Here is a 19,913-nt window from a genome sequence, read left to right on the forward strand (position 1 = left end):
GTTTCATTCCAGCTTATGTGGAGGGCATCACTATTGGAAAACTACAACCCACAAGATCCTCAGGGCTGGTTATTATTGGCCCACCTTGTTTGCCGATGTCTTTTCATTTGTTAAATCTTGTGACAGGTGCCAGAGGTTTGAAGGAAAATAGCAGTTGAAGTCCCTGCCCTTAAATCCAATACATGCTAGTGGCCCATTTCAGCAGTGGGGTTTGGATTTCATAGGAGAAATCAATCCACATTCCAGTGGCCAGCACAGATGGATCTTAGTAGCCACTGATTACTTCACTAAATGGATTGAGGCCATCCCTACCAGAAAGGTTGATCATCATGTGGTCATGAAGTTCTTGAATGAAAATATTTTCACTAGGTTTGGTTGTCCACATAAACTAGTTACAGACAATGCAGCAGCCTTCAGGGCCAAAGAATTGGTGGACATGTGTGACTCTATGGGCATTAAGCTAGTTCATTCCACCTCATATTACCCTCAAGGCAATGGTCTAGCAGAATCTTCCAACAAGAGCCTAATAAGGATAATTAAAAAGCTGTTGGAAGACAACAAAAAGAATTGGGATTCTAAGCTCAAGTATGCACTGTGGGCTGACAGAGTAACCACCAAGAAATCCACAGGGACTTCTCCATTCAAGCTGGTATATGGCACTGAGGCCGTATTCCCAATCCAGTTAACCTTCCCTGTGGCAAAGTTCTGGCAAGAAGAGCAGGATGAGGTAGAGGACATGGCAAAAAGAATCACTGACTTGGCAGAAGTACATCAGATCCGAGAACAACTGGTTGAAAAGTCTGTGGTAAATCAAAAGAAAATCAAGGAAGCCTTTGACAGGAAGGCAAAAGTAGATAATTTTCAGGTTGGAGACTTGGTTCTTAAGTGGGATGCACTGAAAGAGAAGAAAGGCAACCATGGGAAGTTTGATGCTCTATGGACGGGACCTTTTGTCATCACTCAGATCCAAGGGAACAATACTTTCATGCTGCAAAGTATGGAAGGAGAGACAGTTTTTGATGGCCCAGTTAATGGGCGGTTTTTGAAAATTTATGTTGTTTAAGGTTTTCAGGCCTTAAAGTTGTAAATATGTTGTTTTATTAGTTTTAGTGTAGGCTCAATTAGACTCCATGCCCAATGGAATACTAGGAATTTTGGCTGATATGGTTTTTGTAAGAAAGGCAATGATCTGCAGTTCTTGAGACCTCACAGGGAGGATCTCATCCCCAGAAGGAGCCAGTGTTAGCTCTGCCACATAACTATGGTCCTTGAAGGTCAGGGATAGGCTTGATTGTGATTGGTCATGCTCAAAGGAGGCCTATAATGTTCGTCTTCACCTTTTTCCTTACCCTTCTCATCCTCCCTTCATCTCCCTTTCCTGTTCTTTTCTATTAAAAAACCACATAAGAAACCCTTTTTTAAGCCTCGAATGCTAAAACCCAAAACCTCATAAAATTGCACCCATACGACTGCGCGCCTTCATAAACACATCACCGTAACCTCAACCGTTGACTTTCCCCACTGATCTGACGGCTCCCGTTGCACCCAACCAAGGAATCCATGTGATTAAATCCCCGCTGCCTGATCATCTCTACGGAGATCCAACAACAGTCGCTCTTCCCGTGCCCACAAAACGATGAAACGTTAACGCGCGATGGAGAGTGGTTTTCCTCTCTCCTCCGCTGCCACGTGTCATGCACTGAGTGGAATCACACACCTTTGTCCTTTTACTGCCCGACGATCAAAGGCGGTGCGATCAATACCGCTTACCGCTCCACCTCATGACCCCGCCCGATATCCGCCATGCACTTTCGCTGCCCGATGACCGTTGGATCTGTCCGCCTGAGATCCAACGGCCCACGTTCATACCGCTCCCACCTCTTCCAATGCCCTCCGCCAAGCCATCTCCGCCGTCTATCCTTCTGATCCGATGGCCGATTTTTCTCCCTCATCCAGCTCGTCCATTCACTGCACAACCCACGTTCCTTGACCACTCCGTGCACCTGAAGGACGAAGGTGACCGACCTATCAGTACCAGTCACAGTTGCTCCTCAACAACCACATTTAACAGACAGTATGGCCGAAGAGAAAAAGGATAGAGCATGAGCATGTAGCTGCATTTAGCAGTTATGGAACTTCATGGATATGGACACTCCAGCTGCCTGAGAGGACAACAGAGCACCCGAGAAGATCAAATTCACTCACTGAGACAAGTAAACACACTCAGAGACTCCATCAGGCAACTAAATGCAGTTGGTGGTCAATTATGACCCTTCCATACCTAAAATGGCCAAGTTCCTTTGTAATGAAACTCTATATATACCCAAAAACAAGATATAATCAGGGTTGATGGTTGATGTTTTGATGTAAGGTTCAACTTCTGGAGACTGTAACTATTTTGACACTTGCAACGTCTCATCTTCATTTTCAGCTAATACAAGCTTCTTTTGTTGTTAATTGCTCACTTTCCATTTATCTTCTCTTCTAAGTTGTGCCTGATATGTTGTATGCTTGAACTCTTGATGTTTAGCATTAGAGTAGTTGTCATCCTATCTCTGTGTTAAAGTCTTGTATGTATCATTGTATAAGTCATTCAGGTTTCTAGTCATCTGGTGCTAGAGAGCTGTCATCCTGTCTGTGCATTAGTAGATTAGATTTACAGACTTCTTTATTGGTTACAGCCAGCCATCACATGGTCTTGTGCATCTGCTGGTGTGGTCAGTATTCTCCATATTCACCCAATCTTAAATTGTGAGTATTTGGTGGTCTAAATCCTTGTAGTTTGAGGGTGTTCACACATGTCTGGAGTTAAGCAAAGTAGAAGTGGTTATCTGCTTGGACAAGCATCATTCCTTCCATTCATCCATTTGCAACAATAAGTTGAATTTATATGTTACCAGGCATCTCCGAGCTACAACCTAGGAGAGTTTCTTGGAATCCTAACAGATACAAATGAAAAGACCTCCTTTCTATATATAGGAGTCTAAGGGGTCATAATATAATCAGAGCCGAAATAACAATAATAATGTAAGGGCACAATAATAACAATAGTGGGCTTCTATGGGGCACAATAGTAACAATATGGGCACTACATGGGTACATCAATATAATAAGGGGGTTTTACTAATAACAATAAGGGGTTACACTAGTAGTATAGGGGCCTAACAAAGCCCTTGAAATACTCGGCCTCCATTATTTTTATGCATATTTCTAAGATCCAAACCTGTGAAAAAGTACCAGAAATATATGTCTTATTTCTTTGGATAAATGAACCAACCCATTTCTTATAAATATATGTATCTATAGCACATAAGTGATGTCTCCAGTTTCCTGTAAATCATTTGAGACACACAAATATAGATGTGCCCAGGGACTGGTCTTGTAAGCAATCCAAGGCTGTCTCTGGGAGCGACAACATATACCATGTAGAAATTCCTTAAAATTACAACTGCTAATGAAATCAAACTGAAATCAATAGACACACATTTATTCTACTCAATATGCAGAAGGGAAAACATACAATAGAAACACATGCAATCATTCAATCACCAGGAACACAATATTTTTACTAGGAAACCCAACTGGGGAAAACCCCTCCTTTGTTTGTATTATATCATATGAGAGAACCTTATCTATTATAATGAAAACTTCAATCCTTGAAGCTCAATTTGCACTATAATATTGATCTCCTACTGAGTCTTCTCTATCCAATACTTAGCCAAAATAGGCTTCTTGCTTCCTCCTATTTCCTTGCGCAATTCCTACTCCTCAAGAATAGAAAGAGCTCTTATTTTCTTATGCAATCCCAAGAGAATTTCTCACCTGCTACATGCAAACTCTATACACTCACTAGTATACAATAATGATTATTACATTAATGCATTTTCCTCCTCTCAACTAGACAATTCGAATTCCATGCATGGCTAGGGCCATTTTTAGTAGTTGACTAGTTAATTGAAAGATCATTGAGTTAACAACAATTACAAATACTCAACTGAACTCATACCGACTCTATTCATGACCAGAGCTCAAATAATTGAGTTTCACTGTAACTCCACTATATTGCTAGATCTTAGCAGTTAACTCATGCACAACTCTACTCCTACCCACAAACTCGAATTGACATACTTAACTAAGTGAATTGGCCATGTCACTCCTGTTAACTGCAATCCTAATGATGTGGAAATTTGAATTTATTCATTTGACTAAGGCACAAGTCAAATGAAGCCTTTTCTTTCTATAATTTAACTGGAAAATTCAATCCTTGTAAAAACTCAAAAATAATAAATGAAAATGCTTATTTGATTGATCTGTTAGAGGAGCTAGACAGTAGTTTGATTTTTATTGTTGATGATTTTCACTTATACTTAGTGGGGACAAATTATAACAAGGAAGAGAACCGTTGGACCAAACTGGCAAAAGAGAACAGATTGAACAAGTGTTGGACACCAAATATTTGCAACACCTTACAAGTTATATAAGCTATATTGTGTTAAGTAAGAAAATATGCTAAATTGCTACAACTCCTAGATCATTGACATTGGCCTACTTAAATAGCTCTCCCATGTCTAATAAATATCCCACCATGAAAGGTTCAAAATTGAAGTTGGCATTGCCCTTCAAAGGTTGTCATAGAAGGTCATAAAATTATTTTCCATGCAAATGAAAATTAAAATAAACATTTGTCAATTTTGAAATGAAAATTGTTTGAGATTTTTTCAATTGAAGGGTAAGGAAATTTTTCATAATATGTACTACTTGTCATTATTACTATAGTTTTTTTTTCCCTCTGTATTAGTCATTTTTATATATCATCACAAATTAAAAAAAAAGTGTTAAAAAGTATTTTCCCTATCATGATAGTTCAAAAGAAGAAATGTTATCATTTTTATTTCGTGGAATCTTATTGCTATGGAGTTCATGCATGTATAACTTTGGTTTTGGTGAATGCTTTTGCTTCTCATAAGAGAAAAACTCCAATTCTAACATCTTCTTGCTCTTGGGTTTACAAATGGTGGCTACCACTTTCCATGGCTCCACCCATACATGTTCTTGTTTTAGACTCCATTTGCTTATATTTATTGCCTACTTCTTTGGCTTGTATTTACTACTTAATCTATTTCTTTTGCCGATGGTATCTTCAATTTCAACCATAATGCACTCGTATACCAATTAATATGACCCTAATTGGCAAAAGATTCTTGTAACTTATATTTCTTTTATAAAAAATTGTGTTGCTGGAAGTTTCAATTTTTCTTTTTAATAAGACATTATAGTGATATCCACAAAATAATACTATAGTTAGATTGCCTCTAAAAAAAACTCATTACAATTATTTAAATGTTTGGACTAATCACCCTATAAGCACAATGTCACAATAGATCAATTTCATTGTATATGATGATCCATAAGCTGAAAAAGTAAATAGACTTATTGAATTCCCTAGCTATAATTCCTATACAAACTATAAGTACAGGATCCAATTAAATTTCATAAAAAGTAAATAGACTTATTGAATTCCCTAGCTATAATTCCTATACAAACTATAAGTACAGGATCCAATTAAATTTCATCTATAATTTTTTTATAAAGTACTTAAATAAATAGTCTTATTAAATTTCTTCTATATAAAATTTTAATACCGATATAATTATATTTATATGTTTAATACATGTTAATATATATATATATATTTATTTAATATACGAATAATATTCTTCATTTAAAATCTGTACGATTTACATGTTAAAAGATATAATGTGTGACATATACTTAGAATTTTAAACTATTTTTCATTTTCATATAAAAAATCGTTTATTTTAATTTATCAATATTTAAAAAAACTAAAATAATGTAATTGCTGCTCCATGTCCATGTCCATGTACCTCAGACCAGCTCGGAATGCTCCGTATTTTAAGCGGTATAATTTACATAAATTTGGAGTTCTGTTTCCATATGCTGGTCTGTTTCTGTGTAATTAATAACAAGCGCAGCGCTGTTTTACCGGGATTAGTGGTAGTCCCAGACTTCTTGGTCGGAATGTCATGTTTGTGGTACTAGGGATCTATGAATGGTAGAATGGGGAAAACCCCATTGTTTTGGTGGTTATGCACTGCGGATAGCTATGTCATATTCTGTAGTTTCAAGGAAATATCGAAAACAATTGATGTTTGTGTCCGGACTAATTTATCCTCCATTTTCCTTATATAGGTGTATTTTTTAATTAATAATGGTAAATTATTAACGCAGGTTTATTTCCAATTTAAAAATTTTAAATGTCATAATTTAGTTTGATTCAGTGAGTAATTTTTTTATATAGTGAGCCCAAACTTATAAAAAAAATTACTCACTGAATCAAACTAAATTATGACATTTAAAATTTTTAAATTGGAAATAAACCTGCGTTAATAATTTACCATTATTAATTAAAAAATACACCTATATAAGGAAAAAAAAATTTGTGTTGTTATCCATGGTCTCTTTCGCCAACTTCCGTACACTCTCCTTCAACTTTTTACATTCAAATATCCCTTTCAACTCTTCCAACCAGGGGTTGAATTTGACGCTCGTATGTCCGTATTTCACATTTTTATTTGTAAAATACTTTTTAGTTTTAAACCTCCACGTCATGCGCAATTTGCTATTCATTTTCAAAAACGTCAATATGACGGGCATGTTTAAAAATTAAAAGTTAAAAAAAAAAAATTATAATTTTTTTTTATATATATATTTAACCTTACGTCATATATTTTTTATACCTGTAAGCTGTAAGTTACAATGTGGCGACTGGATTGTTGAATAATTGTTTGTGCCTGGATCATGTCAAATGACTCAATGAGACTCGGCACAGTGTTATAGACAATTTTGTGCCTTACAGCGACAAGCATGAATTGTCAATAATCCAAGGGATCCAAAGTTCCCTAAACATGATGTTCCTACCCCTAGAGGAACAAGGTCAGCAAACCAACAGCTCTCAGATCAGTTCTCCACCTGAAAACACTCAAAAACAAGCAATCCTGAAATCAAAGCAGGTGCTCCACTGGGTTTCTGCGCTGAAACACAACTGCTCCATGATGTACCTGCGTTGCAAAGCAGGCAGAACAAAGCCCACCTGCGTTGAGCGAGTTTGGACATGTGGCAGAGTGAGTCATAGCTTTGGAATCTTCCAAAAATGACACTTGGATCAGGTATTTCGCCTTGTGATGAGTCAGAGGCTTTGTTTCTCCAAGTAGAAGCAAGGTTCACCAAGTGGACTCAAGAACTGAAGATCAACTAAAGATTAACTGAAGAGAGAGGACACAAGGCAGCTACACATCAGTTGCAAGCTGACTCATCCTTTCTCAATTCACCTATATATTGAGCTCTCCCCTATGAGCTCAGGAGGCGGGAATTTTGTGCAAAGTAATGATATGCTGTTGGTTTCATTATTGAGTTATTGGGTGATTGTTTGAGAGAGGTGAAGAAGAGCAATTCTTTCTGCTGGGAGGTGTTGCTGGGTTGGAGCCTGCAATGGTTGTAATACTCTCAGAACCTTTATTTCTTCATTAATAAAAGCTATTGAGGTTCTTCTATGTGCTCTTGTTTTCAATTATATATTGTGATGATTGCATGTTTGGTTTACACTAATCCATGAACCAATTATGATTGCATGCCTCTTGTAGTTTCCTTCTTTGTTATTGTGCAGGATCTCATTGTAGCTGGGCGAGCAGAAGAACAAAGAGCTAGGAGCAAGCGGCCAAAGAGAAGAGTTTGGATTCGACATTAAGCGCAAGGCAACGATTAGTGCTTTCTCCATTCTCTTTTGCTTTCATAAAGAAGTAAACCTTCAGTAGTTTGTTTTACAGTTGTTGCTAAGGAACTGTCACCCTTAGAGTGGGATAGGGTCATCCGAGTCGGATACTTTTCCCTACAACAAACTGGCGACTCTACTGGGGATCGTATCCGTTTGATTGTGTTTGTAGTATCTTTGCTATTCATTTCCTGAACAAAAGAGTACCAAATCGAAAAGCTTTTGACTATATCAAAGGCGAAGTAGAGGGGCTGCTACTCTTGCTCATTGTCTGAGCAGATTCATGATTTGAAGAGCTGATCTACAAAGATCCTTGTAAGCTCTTAGTGATAGCTTTGCACCTTCTAAATCATCCCTTTGAGTATGCTTGACTGAATGCTTCTGATTTGAGCAAAAACCGTGCATTTTTGAGAAAATTATGACCCGGAAACTGTGAAAACGCAACTCTCGTTTTCCAGAGCAGGTAGTACACAGGCTACCTGCTTTGCAACGCAGGTCCCGAACTGGCTACCTGCGCTGAGAGCTAGTTTGACTGTGCAGAGCCTGCGTTGACCCAAATTTGCTTAGTACATTTGGGGTTTCCTCCTTTCTCTTGCCTGTTTTCACTTAGTTTTGCTGCTAAGTGTCAGTCTTGTGTCTGTTTTGAAACCAATATTACTTGCCATCATTCCGCCTCTGTTATATAACGAAATTGTACTTGTTCTTTGTATTTCTTGCTCATTTACAATTTCCCATAACGAAAAGTAAACTAGTCATGCTTTTGGCCTCTTAGATCTGAACCTGTGTTAGGCGTTTTGCTGGTCTAAAGAGTTAGCTTGTTTGCTGTCCATAGCTGATTAGTCATTTTACTTTCGTTAGTTTGGTTTGATTTCACATATTTCCAGTGATTAAACAAAGTGGATCTTAAGGTGTCTTTTGATTTTGGACAAACTTGTTTACTTTCGCTTTAAATCGAAATCAAAGTTATATAACCACTTTCTTTTTGTATCCATCCACATTAAGAAAGGGAAAAGAAAATACATGCATTGTGCATTTTGCATTTGACTGTGTGCTTGACGATTTAGGAAAATTTTGCATTTTAGTGTGTGCTCTATGATCTGTGTGAAAAGATTTGCCTTTCTTTTCCCTCAGTAGTTAAGGTTTTCAAAGTTGAAAGATTGAAAAGTTTGCTTCTCATCTTAGACTGCATTCAAGAAGTTGTTGCATACATCTCGTGGTGATCCTTAAAGGCAAACTGATAAGCAAGATCAACATTAAAATAAATCCAATTTACATAACAACGCTTTGTAACATAACGCAAACACATAGAGGTCTAGGTAGAGATGTGTTCCGGCGTCGTTAAACATAGTGACTGTCGATCTCTACGAAGGTGGGTGATTCCTCCTGAGTGTCGGTGGCACTAATACGGACTTGTGCTCCCACGTACCGTCGAGTATATATTGGGAGACCCCTATAGGCAATTATCCTTTATCCATAGGAAGCCGTGTCGACCGCCCTATTGATCGCGATGCAGTGAACACAACATTCACGAAGATCGACCACCCGTACCGTAAAACGTATTCTGTGGTTTCGCGAAAAGTTTGGCACACCCTCTGCCTAGAACTCCAGAGCAGTTTCTTTTGGCCTTTTTCAAACTCTATAACTGAAAAAGTCCATCCGAGCATTTGTCACTTCGGGCTCGTTAAAACATCGAAGGCGACTAGAGTCATCTTTAGCTTTTTCTCGACTCTTAAAACATGAAAAAGCAAGTTTGTGTCTAAAAGCGTCGTTAATAAAATTTATTTTAAGCGGAACAAAATCACCTGTTATTCCCACGTTGATCTTTCAGTTGAAAAGTATGGAGCCCACCAACCAAGGAGGCAACCTTGGCGGAAGTCCAAATACCTTCTCCTCTTGGGGAGATGTTGGTGCGCCTCATATGGCAACATTGTCACTTCCAGGATTGACAATTGGCCTACCTGTATGGCTCTTTTCAACTAATGTAGTCCAGATCGCCACTAATCCTGAGCAGTCGAATCAACAGTCAGACCAGTCTAGAGCTACCCACCAGCCTTCCACTTCTTACAATTCTTCCTCTGATCCTTCATCTTCACGAGGTAGAGCCGGCAGAGGTCAGCCTCCCATGGAGAAGAAGGAAAAGAAGAAGAAAGAAAAGAAGCAGAAGGAGCCTATGGCGAAGGCGACTGGGGGCAAGCAAAAGACAGTTGACAAAAACCCACACACTGCACCGACCGGGCCTAAATCGCCATGTGTCATTTGCGAAGGGACCCACTTCCATCGTGATTGTCCTTGTATTCCCCGGATACTAAGGGACTGGTCCCCAAGGTTGCACAATCCGGTAGCATCAACCTCTGATAGTCATGTTGATTGCAGTCCGTCAACTAGCGAGAGTGAAGGACGAAGAGGGAGACCAAGATCACCCTGTATATTGTGTGAAGGCGAGCATGCCATCCACCGATGTCCATTCTTAGATGAGGCAAAGAGAGTTTTAGAAGATCGTCCGGTTTCACCGTTACGACTTCCTCCTGGATACCAAAAACTCGTGCCTAATCCCTCAATAGTTGAAAATCCAGCTGACCCGCCCAAGTGGTCAGCTGAAGTGTCAGTCATTGAGAATGAACCTACTGAATCTAGACCAGACGAAAGTCTAAAGGTCGAAGCGGCAGTTGACCCGGTTCTTCCTTCAGAGGTTTCATTGTCCAATGACTCCGTCATTGAAGACCCATCTTCAAATGACACCCTCACTGAAGAGGATAAGGATGACACCGTCCATATTCTTTTCATCAACACAGACTCTGATGAGCATCAGGGCAATGCGCCCATTCCTTTATCGCAGGAAGGAACATCGTCAGGGTCGTATCCGGCCGTATATTCGGTCCCACCACCAAGCAACCTAGTTGTATCCTTTGATTGGAATCAACTAGGCAGACCCTGGTTACCAGCCAGCATCCCATTCAGAATCATAGTCCAAATCTACAGAATGGTGATGGCTGGAACTATCATTGATGAAGGGGCATCTGTGAGTATCCTTTCCTCTGTTGCTTGGAGAGCACTGGGTTGCCCGGCGCTTTTACCTGAGATGAGAAATCTATCAGGTTTTGACAAAGGAACCAGTCACCCGTTAGGGATTCTCCCCAATGTTCCGCTTACATTGAAAGGGAAGTCAGTTCGCATGAACATCATGGTCGTCCAGGGACCCTTGGCATATAACTTACTCCTTGGACGAGACTATATATATTGCATGGAGGCAATAGTGTCCTCGCTCTTTAGAGTCATGTGTTTTCCGCACGAAGGAAGAATGGTCCAGCTCGTAGACCAACTTTCATTTCCAGGATCACGCATTGCAAATAGTCAAATACCATCCCTTAACGGTTTATTCACTCAAGGAATGCCACCGCCTCCGGTTCTACTTCCCGATGAATGCGAGTAATTCGGAAAGAAAGAACTGGGACCCAGGGGGCATGCACCCTGGCCTGCCTTGGGCAGAGAAAACCTTGGGTATAAAGTTAATTTCCGCAGAAGAATGGACTAGTCCGTACCCCGTCCGGCAGTGGAAGGGAGGGTTGTTCTAGGATAAAATTCTTTTGTCAAAGTTATGTGAGCGAAGCGGTCGCTCCCTTTGTCTAAAGAGGTGGGCTCTCCTAAGGAGGGGGTCTATTTGTGGCAACAAGAAGCCACCATCTTTGAATGTCAAGCCTCACCCATTAAAACAAGTTGTTTTGAAGGATAAGTAGGGGCAGTCTTCAAAGAAAGAGATGAAATTGCTGCAACAAGTGGTCACCATCCTTAGCAACCTAATGATAGACATCGCCGAAAAGAGAGTTTAGTTTGCGGCAGCAAACAAAACCATTTTTCGGATAATAAGTAAGAGATGGCAGAATCTCGAAATTATACTTTATACCTGGGGGCATGCAAACCTTTTGGAGTGCAAGCACGGGACGACTATTTATTTTTTTTAATTTTTAGGTCCTCCCTTTAAACCTGTATGTCTAACCCGTTAAACCCGTAGGATTAGCCGTTTCCAAGCTTGCATAAAGAAAGGATGAAGGGCAAAAGTTAAAACCTGCCAAATTGGAGTAATTAGTGAGGTATCGCTCCTTAAATAAGATTACCTCACCTTAAGCATTCCTTTTATTAAGATTGGTATAAATCAAGCAGTTTTAGCAATGTTCGTGCTCGTTAAAAAAATAAACGCAAGAATCGAGCAGTTTTTGTGCAGAAGTTCATGCTCGTTAAAAAATAAACGTAGATTGTGAGCAATCTTTCCCTAGCAGTTCAAGCTCACCCAGAAAAAATGAACCGGTAAACAACCTCGAGAAATGTAACCTTTGTAAGCCATATTAAAAGCCCTTGGTCGTGTTTTATATGCCATCACCTCCATCTGTTCGTTTGGCCAATCGTTCACCTCCATATGTTTGTTTACCCATTTTGAGGAACAACTGCGAAGAGTGATTTCACTTAGCCATCCTTGTGACACTGCCGTGATTGGAGAATTCCAACCTGTACCTGGGATCTGCTGCTATCCCTGTTCATTACTCGTTCCTCAAAAAACGAGTCTTCTTTGAGCTCTTTTCACTGACTCGTAAAATATGAAAAGTTTGCCGAGTTTTGGCCTTCCAGCTCGTTAAAGCGACTGGAAAGCTATCCCTCCTCTAGATTTTAATCTTTTTGGACCTGAGGGATTATTGCACAAAAAGATCGAGCGCTTGTTTTGTTCGGCTCGTTAAAGCAATCGAAAATTCATCCCTTCTGTATTGTTTTATACTTTTTCGGACTTAAGGGATTAGAAGACGAAAAAGGAATTTTGGAGTTAACTTTTCGTACCTTTTCAGACTCTCTAAAAATGAAAAGGACCGAGTTTTCCTTGTCGTTAGACTCGTTAAAATGATTAAATAGCGACAAACTTGTCTTTAGACGAGAATTAGTTTCCCTATCGCTAGGCTCGTTAAAACATAGCGATGGGCTTGCCCGAAGGGCAGGTTATAGAACAAGCATATGTTATCCTCCTCAAGCTTGACAAAAATAAAGAGGTACTGGTCAGCAATGACTGGGGAAAAATTGGGAGAACCTCACAGTGTTAATGGTAGCAAGTCGCTCTTGAACATGACACTTTGTCCTCCGTCCGCATCGGGTTGGGTTGTTTCATTCACCGGTCGCAGAATCATGGTCCTCGCCACACCATCCACAATTGGGGTAATGTTACCAATCCATCACATTAGTGTCGTTATATGTTCAAGAGATGTGGTTCTGTAAAGAGTCAACCCTGTTCCACCCACTGCCATACATTATCCTTCATCCACTTCATGACCGCCACCCTGAATCATACATCACAGTTTGTTTTCACCTCATCATAATCACTAGCTCCGTTCCGTGTCACTGATGTGGGATTCGTTAAGGCCCTCCTTTGACGGATCGCTCCTTGTCGACATCAGCTCATTATCCAAGGAGTTGATCTAGGAACACCCCCCTCAGTACTTTGAAGCTTGCATGCCTCAATGGCAAGTTTCTCACTTCCGGCGACAGGTATACATCAATGACCTTCGACCAGAAGATTTTGCATGGTGGTCGACGCCAAGTCCTTTATTCCCACCATGTAGATTGTACTGCCGTACCTTGAGGGTCATCATCCTTATCGGTGATTCCTCTCGCGCTTGTTAACGGTTTACATTATTGACTGGTAATCAAGCGATGTCTTTCCATGTTCGACTTCAAGAAATTCTCACATGGATCGACTTGTACCTCGAGTGAAGATCGATAGAGATTGAAGACCCCGGATCTAGTTTCATCCATCCGGGCTGCGATATATATTCAGGACATAAAGACATTTGATATGTACATCATTGCAGCAGATGATCCTCCTTTTTCAAAGGATGATAAATTCGGCAGAGAATTATCAGTCTAGCATCAGACGATCGTCTGTTCTATGTACCAAAATGTATTTATAAAGCTGAGCATGGGAATGCCCGCCTCAGCTAGATCATGAAAAATGTATGAAAAATAATGTATTGTATTGTATCTTATTACAGGACACTTCTCAGCAGATTGAATGAACTTCGGATCCTCTCAATAAAGCATTTCACCCGATAAACGACCTCATACTTTAGGGGGCATCTGTTATAGACAATTTTGTGCCTTACAGCAACAAGCATGAATTGTCAATAATCCAAGGGATCCAAATTTCCCTAAACATGATGTTCCTACCCCTAGAGGAACAAGGTCAGCAAACCAACAGCTCTCAGATCAGTTCTCCACCTGAAAACACTCAAAAACAAGCAATCCTGAAATCAAAGCAGGTGCTCCACTGGGTTTCTGCGCTGAAACACAACTGCTCCATGATGTACCTGCGTTGCAAAGCAGGCAGAACAAAGCCCACCTGCGTTGGGCGAGTTTGGACATGTGGCAGAGTGAGTCATAGCTTTGGAATCTTCCAAAAATGACACTTGGATCAGGTATTTCGCCTTGTGATGAGTCAGAGGCTTTGTTTCTCCAAGTAGAAGCAAGGTTCACCAAGTGGACTCAAGAACTGAAGATCAACTAAAGATTAACTGAAGAGAGAGGACACAAGGCAACTACACATCAGTTGCAAGCTGACTCATCCTTTCTCAATTCATCTATATATTGAGCTCTCCCCTATGAGCTCAGGAGGCGGGAATTTTGTGCAAAGTAATGATATGCTGTTGGTTTCATTATTGAGTTATTGGGTGATTGTTTGAGAGAGGTGAAGAAGAGCAATTCTTTCTGCTGGGAGGTGTTGCTGGGTTGGAGCCTGCAATGGTTGTAATACTCTCAGAACCTTTATTTCTTCATTAATAAAAGCTATTGAGGTTCTTCTATGTGCTCTTGTTTTCAATTATATATTGTGATGATTGCATGTTTGGTTTACACTAATCCATGAACCAGTTATGATTGCATGCCTCTTGTAGTTTCCTTCTTTGTTATTGTGCAGGATCTCATTGTAGCTGGGCGAGCAGAAGAACAAAGAGCTAGGAGCAAGCGGCCAAAGATAAGAGTTTGGATTCGACATTAAGCGCAAGGCAACGGTTAGTGCTTTCTCCATTCTCTTTTGCTTTCATAAAGAAGTAAACCTTCAGTAGTTTGTTTTACAGTTGTTGCTAAGGAACTGTCACCCTTAGAGTGGGATAGGGTCATCCGAGTCGGATACTTTTCCCTACAACACACAGTACGAATCTCTCTCCTCATCTCACGAGTTGCTACAGGCTACAGCCTACAGGGATCTTGACGATGTGGCGATTTGGTTGTGAAATAATTATAATATTAATAATGATAGCGACTGGATTGTTGAATAATAATTACTATAATTCAGAACTTTTTGGAACGACTATGGCATTTTTAATATGGTGTGAATCTGTAACAGTGTAACCTTATAAATTTATAATCTCCAGACTCTGGCCGAGGCAACTTGCAAGTTTAGCGTTTATTGACAAAGTACAGTGATCGGATGGCTATCAGATCTGCGGATTTTGCATTCAATTCGCATTCAATTCACATTCGGGTTTACCGCTTGAGCATTTAGAATGAAACTTACCACTGTTACCAGTTACCAACTTACCACCTGTAAACTTTAATATGTACAAGATTCCATTAATGAGTCCTGTCGCGGCCCGCGGGGAAATAATCCATCGCTTAAAGCTTTATCGTCAATTTACCACCGAATCCCGATCACTTGTGAATCTATGATGTGTTGTAGCCTGTAAGTTGTAACGTCTTACCTCAATATTCCATATGAAGAGAGAAAAAATAGTGATGACTATGACAGCGAATGATAGTAGACGCGCCATGGGAAAAGAAACAAAAGCACCTACAAGCTGCGACAACTACTTAGTCACTCCACTGAGTTGATATGAGGTTATGAGGAGGAGCATTATATAGCATATGGTGTAAGTCGCAGAGGACTTCCTGCTAACCTAGCGTAGTGCTGTTTGGTTGGTCGACTCATCGAAAATTTAAACAGAAAACTTCGGGTAAGCGTGCTCAGTTGCCGCGGACAATGAAGAGTCCCAGCTCTCAGTTGGATTTTCATTAAAAAAATACAATTCTAGGAATGTATGCCCGAGGCCCCCAGTCGTCAACTATACAGATACTTTTGTGCCAGAGACGCTACACACAGTTAAAACCAACATCAACCCCAACAGCATTCTCGTCGTGTGTCTGGTGCGATTTCTGTTGAGTTTTCAGCGTCTGTCATCAGTTCATATACATCGTCGTGGTGGAAGAGTAGTGCCCAACTTAAATTTTGCGTTGCCAGGTTTTTGAAATCCCTCCCTCTCTCTCTGTACAAATAAAAACTACACTGTTATAGCTGGTAATTTCTTGAAGTGATTCATGGATGATATAATTGTGTGGTGCCAAATTTTACATAATATTGAGTAAACAAATTAGGAAGTCAAATGTGAATTAGTGGAAGACATAAATTGAGAAGAAAAAATTACAAACTAAGCACAATATCATAAAACCGAAAGGGATAGTCAGCCTATCGATAAAACATCCAGAAATTGATATAGGCTATAAAACTTACATTGGATAGAACCTAGTTGAGAACTTAATCAGTTTTTGACCTCCACGGGTGCGGCCTCTAAACAAAATATTGACAAAAACCTGAACTCCTACTACAGAAAATAGAGGAATAACCCAAACTATAATATAATAGAGAGATGGAAAATTTAAAATTATTACCAGTGTGACAAGGCACACAGGTAAGGTGCCACGGTAAGGTGGAAAGATCGAAGCCTGCAACTTTCCATAAGCATCTAGAAGCCTAATGCATTCGGATGCCTTCAGCGGAAAATTTATGAGCCACGCGACATGAATGGTAGTGAGAAAGTAGTCGATAAATATACCATAAGTGGATTTGTGAAAAGGTAGAGTTTGGAAGGTAAATATTAACTGTCAATTCCCATAGCTCATTTCCAGCGTTGATGGAATAGATAGTGCGCACATGTGTTCACATGGACCCAAGTTGGATGTGTCTTTGTGAAGGTTAGTTTATCTGGCACTGTTGTCCGTCTGCTTTTAATATTAATCCCTGATTTTTTTTAGTTTCTTTTTGGTTGGCCATGAATGAAATCTTCTGTTTCAAAATTCCAAAATTGTAAATAGGACAACGACAGAATGCTGAATCAATTAATATGTTGTTGAATTCTGAATGTATTTAGAATAGAAGTGGTATTTAAATTGTTAAATTTTTTGTGAAATTTGATGAGTTAGATTTCTCACTGTAATAAATTGTATATGTAAAAGTTTTTTATATCAATTCATGTAAAAGTTTGTTATATCATTTTTTATGAATTGGATAAATGTCCTTGTAACAACTCTGTTATATTGTTTAGTTTTGGATTTTTGTTGTAAAATTTCATGTGTTGGATTAGTTAATTGAATTTGTTAAAGATGTATTTTTATAATTTTATTAAATGATTTATTTAGATTTATTTTTAGCGTTTGGGATTTTTAGCAACATACCAATGCAAGATTATTTTTTTAATATGGTTTTAGTTGATGAAATGAAATTCATATATACTAAATACTTTATTTTTATTATATAGGTCTTATATATCAAAAATGTCTTCAAAAAAAGGGAATCAACTTTCTATCAAAAAAAAAATTGGATGGTCTAATACATCTCAAGCTTCATTGCCTGATAAAGAAGATCATGATTTTGATCTAAATGAAGATTTAGATGTCTTGGGGCATAATGAAGAATATGATATCTTGGAGCATAATGAAAAAAGTGATGAAGAATTTCACCACGGAGAACCTAGCACCCAAAAGAAAAGAAAAATGAAAGTAAAAAGAGAGTTTCGTGATCAGTGGAAAACTAAGTATAAGTGGTTGAGAGAGGCAAAGCATGAAGGAAAAACAGTTATGAAATGCATATATTGTGAAATGCATAAGGCAATGGGGCCATGGGGAATTGGGACTGGTTGCTCTACATTGCAGCATGATTCTATAATTGTTCATGCTAATTCAAGCATTCATAAACTCTCACAGGCAAAGTGGATATGTGGAAATGAGAAGAAGGCGAAGTCTATTACAGAACACATTGCATGCATTGATGATATGAACAAAGAAAGAGTCATCACTACTATGAAATTAGTATATTGGATGGTGCAAGAGGATCTACCACTTTCAAAATATGAATCTCTTTGTTTGCTTACAATGTCTTTACACACGCCAAATATGCCAAAGAACAAAGAGTACACATCATATACAAATCACATGGCTGCAAAAGAATTCCTTTTTGCTATATCTCAGTACCTTGAAGAGCTACAAACTTCCAAAATGCTAGATAGCCCTTTTTTTCATTGATGTTAGATGAAAGTACAGATCGTAGTTTAGAAAAACATCTTGTGGTTTATGCCACGTTTTTAAACTCAAAAGGATTGGGTCCTCCAATTTCACAGTTTTTAAAGCTCATAAATGTTTGCGATGGAAGAGGGAAAACAACTTATGATGCAATCAAACATTTAATGGAATCAAGGGGCCTTTCAACAGAAATATTGATAGGAGTTTCCACAGATGGCGCTTCTTCAATGGTTGGTAATGAAAATGGTTTTATCACTTTCTTGAAGAAAGATGTACCTAATCTTGTAGGTGTTCATTGCATTGCTCATCGTGAAGCCTTAGCTGCATCAGATGCTTCAAAAAAAATACCTGAATTATTATTTGTTGAGAAATTAGCAAATAAGGTATATTCTTGGCTGCAAAATTCTACGAAAAGAAATAGTCAACTTATTGTTCTACAGGAACTTATGCAACTTGAAACTCTTCAAGCTCTTCAAATCCATGGAGTTAGATGGCTTTCAAGGGGACAAGTCATTGAAAGACTTGTTGTACTTATGCCTCCCATATTAACATTGTGGAAAAATGAAAGAAAAGACTCATGGTATGATAAGGCAAGAATATTTTCAGTACAATTTTGTTTACATATGCTTGCAGATATAATGTGTGAATTAAACAAGTCGAACAAGCAATTCCAAGAAGAGTACATTGATGTCAGCTCTTTAGGGGCAGCCATAGATGTCACGGTAAACACTTTGAAAAGGTGGTTTTTAAGAAGCAACACATTTGCAGATGGCACATGTTATTTATCTAAATTTATAGATGCCTCTAAATTTGGCTTTCTAGAAATTTGTGATAAGGAGGGGCTTGTTCACAAGCATGAATTACGATTTGTAGCAATTCCACATGCATATGTTGATTGTGTTGATATACAAAAACAATCATGGAAACCGTGTATTGAAGGTTCAATAGAAAGTTGCAAACAACTTGCAAAAGATTATGTTCAAGCTCTCGTAGAGAATTTGAACGCAAGATTCCCTGATCTTGCATTTTTCAACTCAACAAGATTGTTTAGCCCTTGCCATTATTGGGAGGATGTTCATGGCAGAGAACGAAATTCAAAGCGTTGGCTCGAAAAAAAATTTCAACGCTTACAACATCCTTATTATCAAAGTGAAGAAAACAAAACTACATTTGATTTTGAGGCTTGTTTGAAAGAGTTGCATCCATTTGTGACACTCTTCGTGTTAATTGCGAGGGATCATCCATGAAAGATGCATGGAGGATTTTTTATGTTACAGGGTTGCATACAAATTTTCCTCACATGTCAAAATTATGGCAGGCGATACTTACTATTCCTGCAAGTATAGTTGCTTGTGAGAGAGGATTCTCAAGACAAAACATAATAAAGGATGTTCGAAGAACAAAGCTATCATTAGTTGCATTGGATGCCTTGATGTGGGTGTCTCTAACAGGGCTTGATTCATCGATGGTGGAATGGGATAGGGTATTTGACATCTGGAAAGATGCTAAAGAAAGGAGAACCTTAAATATTTAAAGTTTTTTCTTTTATTTTTATGTTTGTAATAGTGGTGTTTTGACAATTACCTCTTTTGGTGAAACTGTCCAAAATTTAGTTTGAGTACATGGTGATATTGAATCTACTTTTTGAACATTTACACAGTTCAAGCTCTTTACTATTCCACGGGCAACTCAGTCAACTTTAGCCTTGTTCAATTTATAAATTAATTGTGAAAGGTTCTTTGAAGCAGTTTAAAAATAAATAAATAATCCATTAAAAAAAATATGCTATGCTCGATTTTATTCT

At 38.8% G+C, this 19,913-nt stretch overlaps 1 protein-coding gene across 1 annotated transcript; it reads left to right on the forward strand.

Moving 5' to 3' along the window:
- Positions 1-18,273: 18,273 nt before the first annotated feature.
- Positions 18,274-19,643, forward strand: LOC149214064 (uncharacterized). The gene is made up of 2 exons (XM_089389285.1): positions 18,274-18,492; positions 19,428-19,643. The coding sequence occupies exons 1-2, from the start codon at positions 18,274-18,276 to the stop codon at positions 19,641-19,643; spliced, it is 435 nt and encodes a 144-aa protein (XP_089245411.1).
- The last annotated feature ends 270 nt before the right edge of the window (positions 19,644-19,913 follow it).

The sequence above is a fragment of the Pinus tabuliformis genome, chromosome 1_1 (assembly GCF_031772625.1).
Source record: "Pinus tabuliformis cultivar Carrire ecotype Pingquan chromosome 1_1, CPIR1, whole genome shotgun sequence".
Taxonomy (NCBI): domain Eukaryota; kingdom Viridiplantae; phylum Streptophyta; class Pinopsida; order Pinales; family Pinaceae; genus Pinus; species Pinus tabuliformis.

Excerpts from the sequence above, each read along its gene's own strand:
- LOC149214064 (XM_089389285.1), top strand. The coding sequence starts at position 18,274 with ATGGAATCAAGGGGCCTTTCAACAGAAATATTGATAGGAGTTTCCACA. Across the intron at positions 18,493-19,427 it reads TTGAGAAATTAGCAAATAAG|GCGATACTTACTATTCCTGC; the intron begins GTATATTCTTGG and ends AAATTATGGCAG.